An 11,754-nucleotide genomic window follows, 5' to 3' on the forward strand; every position below is an offset into this window, starting at 1 on the left:
ATAGAGAAAATTCAGTATTGCAAATACCAATCTGCTGCTATGAACAGCTTTGAAGCCAGCACTGTAGGATTACACTAAAATGCACTTCTCACAACTGAGTGTGCTGGTATATGTAGTGATTTGTCATTGAACATATTTCCTGGCAATCACACCAATTAAGTGCAAAGACTGAGTATCGGGATGCCAATTAAATGGATCCTTCTGAACTAATGCAATGACATGGATGGAAATTAGATTAGTAAACCACATACTGCCACTAAAATATCTGGTTATAAAACATATGGCCACAATAGTATACAGCAAGATACTGGGATCATTTTCAATAGGCTCTAGCATTACATAAATAGAAAAATCAAATGCAAACTGACATAAATAAATGTTACTTCACTTATAGACCCCCCAATGGAAACAAAATTACTAAATAATATAAATATTCTTTCATACTATATATATTATATATATTTATATTTAATATTTTATGGCATGAACAAATGAATAAGAAAAAGTACAATGCTTAGCTAACAGACATGATTCAATATCTGTTTTGTTGAAGCCTTGTGCCAGTAGCTCCTGCATGTTGTTATATAATATAATCTGTTACTGTAGCTATTTGCCTTTTTTACCCTGCTTGGATTTTGAATTCACCTTTCGGGCAGCACTCACAGGTTCACCTTTTTTCTGTGGCCTCCATAGCTCTCTTGAGCAGTCGACAGGCTCATAGAAGAATATAACTGGCTGGATGCTGTTCTTCTCATCCTTGGTTTTCTTTAGGAACATTCTACCTTTTTGAAGGGAATGAGGTTTTGCATCAGGTATATTATATGAACCATGCTGATTTCCTCGGCTTCTGAAATAAAAAAAAAAGTCAGTCAGATTTTGCAAAGGTGGCAAATGGTCTGATTTTTAAAGGTGCTGAGCACTTGCAGCTACCGGGGTATTGCATGGTAAAAATAGCATTTTTAGAATGACAACTGTAAATTGTTCTTTTGCTTTGGAGAGTGTTATGTAAGAGTTGAGACTAGCATATAGTAGTTTCCCTTTACTCCAAGGAAATATAGACATTCACATTTCTTACTGGAACACGCTATGTGCATCATCGGATGCACTTTCAGTGCATGTTCATTTAGAGTGAAATTTGTCCATGTGCTGCGGGCCAGCACAAGGCATACGTGTCCTAATTTGACATCTTAAAGGGATTTAAGGGACTTAAGTGGTGCACAGGACTTCCCTCTGCGAAGGATGAATTTCACCCTGATTTTTAAATAATAATAATGACATATACTGCAGTGGAGAGGGACTCTGGTGACTTCTCAGTGGCGGGAACTCAGCTGGATCTTTGGTTGCTGTGGTGCTGGCAGATCCCCCTGGGGGTTGTCTGCCTTTTATTTGTAAGCCAGCTGACAGTCAGTATTGCAAATTTAAGTCTGAAGCCTCTGGTTGGCTGACCAATTGAGGAAGTTTTCGTTCTTAAATCATGCTTGTTGAGTTAACCTTAATTCTGAATTTTTGGGGTGTGAGTGGATCAATAGTAATAAGTAATTGGTGTGGGGAAAAGAAAAGGAATGTAAGCCTATAAACAAGCCAACCTCCTCCCCCTTCTTTTGTTTGTCCTAGTTCATGCCTAGTGTGACTTTATTGAAGTAAATTGACTTGAAAAGAGCTACTTCAGGTTGACACCATTGTAAGTGAGAGCAAAATCAGGTGCTCTATTCTGAAATTCTAACTTGAACCCAACATTTAAAAATATTGTCGAGTTTTTATTAAATAAAACCATGACAATTCCATTTTTACATCATATTGAAACATTTTACAATAGATATGCATACTATAAAAACAGTATTACTCAATGTAAGGCACCAACACATGTCTACCCAAATACTGCAAATGAAGAATAGAACAGCTGGTTTGACATAAATCAATCTGTGTAAGGGCTACCATTTTCCAAATCTTATTCTTTCTGCAAACCTCATAGTATTAATTATACAGAACATTAAACTGTACTGCACATTTGATAGACCTTTCTAGAAAAAGGTGCAACTGGTCAAATGCATGCAATTCAAACCCCATATTCATAGAATTCCAAGCAGCATTGCCAACTTAATCAGAGTTCCATGTTGCAGGCTATATTTTTTATGTTTGAACTTCAATTTTAGAACACTAGCCATAAACATTTTGACACTGTAGCATGGCCTAATACTTCGTTCAATGTGAGAGTTCTGCTCAGCGAATGACTGGAGGATTAGGTCCAACTTAAATGATTCAGTAATAGCAGGAAGAGTACAGAAAACTACTGGCAAGATAAATTTTATATAAATAATCTTCTTTTCCTTCAAATGTAGCCCAGTGGGAAATCTTGTCCATAGGAACAGAAAATTGTTACAGATGTCACTGTGACTGTTGCTTTAAGACATTGCATTCATGGAACTGTATGTTGGACCAATTAATTGGTTGATGTTGAAAGATATGGCGGTTTGTATTTGTCAAATATAACATCGTGAAGCTGACTCATTTGTTCTCAAGGCAGAGGCAAATTATAGGCCTATCCCAATGTATGATTTCAGTCACATTATTACTGTACTCAGTAATGTTATTCAAAACAAAATATATCAAGGGTGATATTTTTAAAGGGAGTTAGGTGTCCAGACCTCATAGAAATTAAATGACAGTGTGACACAGATCGGACCTATGTCTCTAATTTACAGTTTATAACAACAGAAAAGAGGGGGTTGGAATGAGGAAAATGCCAATCTGCCTGTTAGAAAGCACTACACCGAAACTCAACTGGGTTGTTATTAAGCATTAGCAAATGTCTTTGTACCTTTAATAAACCATTTACTGGAGAAAGCAGTGAGCCAATCCCCACTGCGAGTATAGGTAGCTGAAGAAACCTGGTTTGGAAAGCAGGGCACTGGGCTTGGATCAAGGGTGGTATATCTGGGATACATACAGATTCAGATGGAGGGCTTGATAAGAGAGAAATTTCTGTTCACAGTGGAGAGTATCTAATCAGCAAGGAAAGCTGACAAAAATAGTCAATGGGAGGAGATTGCTTTCAAGATGTAAACTATTTATTTTTCTGTTTTCTCTGTAACTATACTGAAAATACCTTAGCTAGTTTAAAGAGACCCGGTGGGTGAGGTAATGTCTTTTATTGGACCAACTTCTGTTGGTGAGAGAGATAAGCTTTCGAGTCAAACAGAGCTCTTCTTCAGGACTGGGAAAGATACTCCCAGCTTCACAGCAAAATACAAGGTGGAAGTGGGCATAAGTAGTTAGTACATATCCTAAGGGATCATGTAGGACCACAGTATGTGCTAACTACTTATGCTAAACAATCTGTTCCACCTTGCATTTTGCTGTGACACTAGGAATACATTTTCCAGACCTGAAGAAGAGCTCTGTATGGCTCGAAAGCTTGTCTCTCTCACCAGCAGAAGTTGGTTCAATAAAAGATATTACTTCATCCACCTTGTCTCTCTAATATTCTGGGACCGACATGGCTACAACAACACTGTAATAGCTAGTTTCAGTTATAAGAAGTGCAAATTTAGATAAGTTAGCAAACAATTTTTATTTTAATTCCATTCTCTCTCCTTTAATATACATTTGTTTTTGTTAAGATTACTACTTTAGAGGTAATTTCATGAAGATAACCTCACAGAGAAAAGAACCCCATAATCTCAAAGGAGGGGTAGTGAAAGGTAAAGAGTTTCTGGAATGTAGATCCCCCCCCAACCCTAATCTCAAGCAGCATGGACATGAGAGGTGGCTGCCCCCAGCAAGTTGAGTTGCTTTCAGATTTTGGCAGGCAAACAGTGGAGAAATTGAGGAGACCAATGAGGAGAGCAGGGTCAGATCCTCAGCTGGTGTAAATTAGCATAGTTCCACTAATGTCAATGGAGTTATGACAACAGACACCAGCTGAGGCTCTGCTGCTGGAGTTAGTGATGGTGCTGGTCACAGGGCATTTGGGTGCTTAATTCTCTTAGGCTACTTTGAAAATTGCAGCCAACATTAATATGACACTGTGATGGGGTGGATTAGGCCCAGAGGCCCCCTGCTGGAGGCCTCAGGGTCCTGCCATACTCATCCCAGGAAAGGAGCAGTGGAGCTAAGTCCTCCAAGCAGCCTGGAGAGACTGCGCAGAAGCAGCCAATCAGGGGGGAGGCTGTAGGGACCAGCCAATCAGGGCCCAGGAGGGCCATATAAAAAGGAGCTGCAGTGCAGACCACAATCAGTTCCTTGTAGGAACCAGAGGAGTGTACATGGTGCTGCTGGCTGTCCAAAAGAAACTGTAGTATCAGGGACCGTTCAGTGTGGGCAGGGACTGGGGGAGTGAGAAAGAGTACTTGGCTGGCTGCTGGGCCTGAATGCAGAAAACTCTGAGCTAAGGGTGAAACATTGGTGAAAGCTGAGACCATGGGGAAGTGGCCTAGGGAAATGAAGACAGTTTCATTAAAAGGACATGTGGCTGTTATTTTTAGGGTCCCTGGGCTGGGATCAGATATAGTGGGTGGGCCTGGGTCCCCCAGACCACTGGGGAAGTGGCCTACAATTGGACAGCGATAAACCCCCAGAAGGGTAGCTGAACTGTTAAGAGGCCCATCTGGAAAGCTGGGGCCAGAAGAGACCAAAGAAGGTAAAACCAGGGAGGAAGCCCTGGGGGCATGCCTCAATACCAGGGCCAGGACTGGCTAACGACCGAAGACACATCGGACCAGAAGGGACTCTCATGAGAGGTGGGTGCTACATGGTTACAGACACAAATGATTTACAGTCCTCACGGTTATAGACTTCAGTGCATATGGAAGGCAAATTAACTTAAAAAATCCTCAATGTATTTAAAAATACTTTTTATCTTATTAAAACAGATCATAATGGTAAAAGATCACACCAACCAGTTATGATCTAGTCTGTGTTGCTAGATGCTGAGATAGTGTACAGTAAGAGTTACTGAGTTATTACAGAAAAGATGCATTTGACATCTTTTGACAGTTGGTTCTGACAACTGTCCTATCCTCTGTTTCACCTCTAATTATTAGCACATTCTGACATAAGGTGGTAGGACACTGATGTAAAATGTTATAGGCCCAGTGGGGCTATAACTGCTTACACCAAATGAGGATTCTCCTCCCAGAGGGTTGGTGGGACTCAAACCTGGTTCTCTTGCTTAAACAACCAGTGACCCACAATGCTACTTTTTAAAAATAAAAATATTGTAGGAAAATTCTTTTGTAGTTGAAGCTTCATCAAATTGCCAACATATTTGTTTCATGGAGAGTAAACTATAGAGATACAGTATGTCAAATCAGCTGATGCATATAATGCTTGCTTAACTCTTTTACCTTTAACTTAATTTGTAATGTGATCTCAAAAACAGCTGGCTTGACAGTTATGGAAACTGAAGTTATCTCTTCATCCACAGAACAGGCATAGCAGCAATAGGAGCTTCCCCATACTGCCTCAGCTCTGTTTGTGGTAACCATCTCTATAAAATAGCAGGTAATTTCAGTCCATCTGCGGATTCAGTCCTTGGTGTATCTGCTGAGATTGCTGGGGTGCTAATCAGTGCGCGTTCTAATGGTGTTTTTCATAAGGACAACTGCTTATCAGTGGCTGGATGAAGACCTGCAAGTTATTTCATATAGGCCACTGAAATCCCAGCAGATGGTGGCAACTACTGGATTCTGCTAAACTGTGCTGCTTTAAACCAGTGGCTTGTATATGCTGTTACCAATCCCCTCAATAATCCATGTCCATGTCACTTACCCACATCTGATTTCAATACATAAGTTTTATTGAACTGGGCCTGATATGTCTTATTTCTACAATGCTGACATAAGTGGGTCCAACTCCATTGACTCCAGTGGAGTTATACCCACTTAGGTGAATGTGTCACGTCATGTTTCATTTCATGCATTCTCCCACTTCTTCCAATGATATAAACAGTGATAGGGGTCTGAAATTTAGAGACCCTGTCAGCTCAAGTAGAGGCCAAAGTTTAGGTTTTTGGAAAAAAGTTTGTTTTTACTAATCTAAAACCAGTAGAGAAATGTTTCATGATTTTTTAGAAAAACTTCGAATGGAATAAATTGTTAAAAAACCAACATAAAAATCACCAACTCCTGCACTGTTAATTAATAATTCCTACACTATCAGCAAAAGTGAAACTGATTCCAATAATTTTCACTGTCCAAGCTAAGAAATTAAAAAATAAACAAAGTGAAAAGTACACCTCTACCCTGATATAACGCGACCCGATATAACACGAATTTGGATATAACGCGGTAAAGCAGCACTCCGGGGGGGCAGGGCTGCACGATCCGGCGGATCAAAGCAAGTTCGATATAACGTGGTTTCACCTATAACATGGTAAGATTTTTTTTGGCTCCTGAGGACAGCGTTATATCAGGGTAGAGGTGTAAGTTGCATTTTTAAATTTGATTTTAAAAACTGAAGCTGTTTTAGTCACATACTATAGGTCAGGAAATTTTGTTCATAATATGGTATTTTTAAGTTGTGCCCCCTTTAAAAAAAATCTGACATAAATGGCAAGTATAAATCTCCCGCATATGGTACTCAAGAATGTCCATGACAGAATGTTAAAGACATTTTCATCTGAAACTTAGTATGTGTTCATTTAGTAGATTCAAACTTTGTGAAAACCTCATACGGTCAAACAAGTAATTTATTGGCACAAAAGGATTCTATTTTTTCTTGAATAAAATATTTTATTTTTAATTTAGCAAAACACCTGGTTTTCCTTTATTATGCAAAATGCATATATATCATCAAATATAGGACCTGCTCCAAAGCCCATGGAAGTCAGTGTAATGGACTTAGGATCAGGGTTATACAGCATACGCAGAAATGTAAGCATGTTAAAATGCAAGCATGTTTAAATGATAGAAAAATGAAATGACATACATACAGGCATCTGGGTTTCTTATTTGATGAGAGGTCTGTAAACTGGAAAAAAAACAGAAATGTTCATATTATGAGCAAATATCATAGTGACATGAGTGGCGCGTATAAGAGGCTTAGAGAGGCTAAGCCTCCCTAAAATAAAAAAGACTGGCCATGTAGGGGGCAAATGATGGAGGTGAGTCACCTCCCTTTGGAGGCGTGCCTGCCTGCCGCCTTTGTGCCTTGGGAGCAGGAGCACCGGAAGCTCCCTCGAAGTGGCGGCAGCGTGGGGGCACCACCACCATTCCGTGCCGCTCCACCCCTTCCCGCCCCGGCTCCTCTTCTCCTGAGGCCTTGCCTCCTGCTCGCTCCTTTCCGCCCCCTCCAGTCTGTTGTTCACCCTTAAGGCAGGAAAAAAAGGGGAGGACATATAGATAAATGAAGATAATAGCAAAATGAAATGACATACACAAGCCTTCCCACTTTTTTCGTGCCTTAAGGGCGATTGACGGATGGTGGTGGGGGGCTTAGAGGAGCGAGTGGTGGGGTGGGGCCTCAGGGAGAGGGCCAGACCGGGGAAGCAGGGGGAACTGTCTGGGCTCCTGTGGCCCCCGCACTTCTAGGGAGCTTCTGGCGCTCCTGGGTGTAGCCTCCCCGAACGAAAAACTCACATGCCACCTATACACAGTGGTCTTCGGTCATTTAAATCACTTAATATCTATAAAAAACAACGTATATCTAAGGCTCTGATCCTGCAAAGATCTACACATGTGTTTAACTTTAACCTCAGTCAGGGGCACCCCTAGACTACACAGATTTCAGGACATCAGTATGTTAAGAGGTAGAACTCATTGCCTGCTCTAGGGGTTGAGGGGAAAGAAGAGAGATTTATTTTGTCCTCCTCAAAGTTAGGAAATTCAACAGGTGGAAACTTGCAGTGCTTCCTAACCCCTATGCACTAAATTCTACATATTGTTAGCATGTAGCCCAGTATTTGTAGTGGAAGAAAAGAAGTAGTTATTGGACGTTTGTCATAGCTTAATAACAGTTTGTTTGAAAACAAATAAAAGGATTTCTTTTTAAATGCAAAGCCCATATTTTGGGTCATCTGGTCACTCTTAGCTATGTGTACACTGCAACTATAGGTGTAATTTACAAACCTGAAGCAGAGCTCTGTGTGGCTTGAAAGCTTCTCTCTCAACAACAGAAGTTGTTTCGATAAAAAATATTACCTCACCCACCTAATCTCCTTAGTTAAGCCACTGTTATTCTCTCATCTTGAGGCCATGCAATCTAAGGATACGTCTTCACTACCCGCCGTATCGGCGGGTAGCAATCGATTTATCCGGGATCGATATATCGCGTCTCGTTAAGACGCGATATATCGATCCCCGAACGCACTCACCGTCGACTCCGGAACTCCACCAGAGCGAGCGGTGGTAGCGCAGTCGACGGGGGAGCCGCGGCCGTCGATCCCGCGCCGTGTGGACCCCAGGTAATTTGATCCAAGATACTTCGACTTCAGCTACGCTATTCGTAGCTGAAGTTGCGTATCTTGGATCGATCCCACTCCCCCCCCCCAGTGTAGACCAGCCCAAAGGCTATGAAATTATCTTCCAGCTGTATATTTTAGTCCAGTTGCTCATATTTTTAATTCAATTAAAATTTAAAGCCAAATTTAAAATGACTGAAGTGCAATAGTGGAATATTTTTAAACTATTCTAGTTACAAAAACAATTCTGTATATTCAGTATGCAGAATCATATTTCCATCTTTCCCTTCTTTCACTACTAGGAACATTTAAACAAAAAATTCTTTGTTTCTTTTCCTACTAACAACTCTTCCAATTTAATAAATAATCTTAAATCTTGTAATTATCCATGCCTTGTTAGTTCATTTACCAGCAGGTATTTACAATTTTTTTTATTGTAACTATAATCAAAGTAAATTGCTAAAGAAGAATAGCAAGGGCTGACTGTAGGTACTTCACATTTGATTATACAGTCTAGATACAATGAGAAGTAATTATTGTGTTCAAGATAATTAATAAGCCATTGTTCCCCATTAAACTGGATTAAATAAATTTTTCCTCACAACCTTTAATTTTGCCAAAATATATTTATTCTACAAGAACAACTAAAACTCTCTAAGCTACATTCTCAGCTATGCCAAGAGCAGCATTCACTGGAGGGGGCAGGGTTTCCAGTCTCAGAATTGTTATCTGTTTTTCTGCATGGGATAATCATACACAGTCAGTCTGAGCCATTCTTACAGTCCTTACTCAAGCAAGACTGTCAAAGGGAGTTTTGCTTGAGTAAGGACTGCAGCATCAGGCCATATGGCAAGATGAAAGGATTGACACATTTGACTCAAGCAATAAGTCTTCCTGACCAGTGTTTTCAAGTAGTCTGACTTTATCCCCCCAAATAGCAGGCCAAAGAGCCATGCCAAAATCCCAACTTTTGCATTGCAAGAGTTTTGTGGCAAAACCCGAGTTAAATATTAGCAACGAATAACAAAGATCCACAATTTTTGCTTTCCTCTCCCTTACCTTCAACCCTACCTGCAGCACAATGCTCTGAAGTTTGAGCACTGTATAGGAATGGGGCCTAAAGAAAACTGGAGAGGAAAACATTCTCTGCTGGGGTTGGGGAATGGTTTTATGCATCTGGGTGGCATTGCACCAGCTTCCTGGATCACATTTTGTCCATTTTGCAATTCCTCAATTCCCAGGAGTTCTACTGTGATCTCTCATGCCCTTCCAATCAATGATCTGTCCATGACTGAATTTAAGTACAATACACTGTTACAACTCCCAATATCTACCAACATTGCCTGCCTGCAGCCCCAAATTAAACACTTTCCTTTCCAAATATTAATGTGAATTTTAGTGCTTCTGAAAGGTGCCAGATTGACAGCTCTGAAGATCTTTAAAAATAGACAGCAATGACAGGCCATGTCTCCCTGCTATTGTCCAACCAATGTGCTTGACTCTCATTGATGCCCTGGGAGTTCCATTTCCATGTTCATTCATTCTTTGATCTTGCTACTGAAATTGCTAATGGGAGCCAATTAGTGCCAAAGGTTGGGGTGGTATTTGTGTTGCTCACTAATCACTAAAAACAATGAGGAGTCCTTGTGGCACCTTAGAGACTAACAAATTTATTTGGGCATAAGCTTTCGTGGGATATAACCCACTTCATCAGATGCATGGACTAGAAAATACAGTAAGCAGGTATACATATACAGCACATGAAAGATGGGAGTTGCCTTACCAAGTGTGGGGTGGGAGGGTGTCAGTGCTAACGAGGCCAGTTCAATTAGGGTGGATGTGGCCCATTCCCAGCAGTTGACAAGGTGTGAGTATCAACAGAGGGAAAATTATTTTTTGTAGTGACCCAGTCCACACAAGAGATCCACTTCCTGGACACTACAGTACAAATAAGCGATGGTCACATAAACACCACTCTGTACCGGAAACCTACTGACCGCTATACTTACCTACATGCCTTCAGCTTTCATCCAGACCACATCACATGATCCATTGTCTACAGCCAAACCCTCAGATACAAGTGCATTTGCTCCAATCCCTCAGACCGAGATAAACACCTACAGGATCTCTATCAGGCATTCTTAAAACTACAGTACCCACCTGGAGAAGTGAAGAACCAGATTGACAGAGCCAGAACGGTACCCACACGTCACCTTCTACAGGACAGGCCCAACAAAGAAAGTAACAACGCCACTAGCCGTCACCTACAGCTCCCAACTAAAACCTCTCCAGCGCATCATCAAGGATCTACAACCTATCTTGAAGGATGATTCCTCACTCTCACAGACCTTGGGAGACAGGCTAGTCCTCGCTTACAGACAGCCCCCCAACCTGAAGCAAATACTCACCAGCAACTACACACCACACAATAGAAACACCAACCCCTGCAACAAACCCTGTTGCCAACTCTGCCTGCATATCTATTCAAGGGACACCATCATAGGACCCAACCACATCAGCAACACCATCAAGGGCTTGTTCACCTGCACATCTACCAATGTGATATCTGCCATCATGTGCCAGCAATGCCCCTCTGCCATGTACATTGGCCAACCCGGACAGTCTCTACGCAAAAGAATAAATGGACACAAATCAGCCATCAAGAACTGTAACATTCAAAAACTAGTAGGAGAGCACTTCAATCTCCCTGGACACTCAATAACAGACTTAAAAGTTGCCACTCTTCAACAAGAAGCTGCAGAACTGGAATTAATTTGCAAACTTGACACCATAAAATTACACCTGAATAAAGACTGGGAGTGGCTGGGTTACAAAAAATAATTTTCTCACTGTTGATATTCACCCCTTCTTGTCAACTGTTGAGAATGGGCCACATCCACCCTAATTGAATTGGCCTCGTTAGCACTGAACCCCCACTTGGTAAGGCAACTCCTATCTTTTCATGTGCTGTATATTTATACCTGCTTATTGTATTTTCCAATCCATTCATCTGATGAAGTGGGTTACATCCCATGAAAACTTATGCCCAAATTTGTTAGTCTCTAAGGTGCCACAAGGACTCCTCATTGTTTTTACTGATACAGACTAACATGGCTACCACTCTGAAACCTGTCACTAATCACTGTTGTTCACTGAGAAGGGGACTAAGACACCAAATAATCATTTCACATTGGACACCAGCTATGGCTAAAAGCCATCAGATAGTAACAACTTTTGGACAACACACATTTCAAAAAGAAAATAACGCTCTTAGAATCAAGAGGGCTAGGTCTACACTGGGGGGGGGGAATCGATTTAAGATACGCAAATTCAGCTAGGCGAATAGCGTAGCTGAA

General features: G+C 41.0%; 1 protein-coding gene across 1 annotated transcript in view; it reads right to left on the bottom strand.

Moving 5' to 3' along the window:
* Positions 1–497: 497 nt before the first annotated feature.
* ZNF365 (zinc finger protein 365) overlaps positions 498–11,754 on the bottom strand; it is a 31,363-nt gene continuing 20,106 nt past the window's right edge. The window contains exons 3-4 of the mRNA XM_024209318.2: positions 6,932–6,969; positions 498–847 (exon numbers count right to left, since the gene is read on the bottom strand). Coding sequence (XP_024065086.2) covers positions 607–847; positions 6,932–6,969 — 279 coding nt within the window. The 3' untranslated portion in view covers positions 498–606. The remainder of the gene's footprint in view (positions 848–6,931; positions 6,970–11,754) is intronic.

This window comes from Terrapene carolina, unplaced genomic scaffold (genome assembly GCF_002925995.2).
Source record: "Terrapene carolina triunguis isolate 2854851 unplaced genomic scaffold, T_m_triunguis-2.0 Scaffold95, whole genome shotgun sequence".
NCBI classification, from domain to species: domain Eukaryota; kingdom Metazoa; phylum Chordata; order Testudines; family Emydidae; genus Terrapene; species Terrapene triunguis.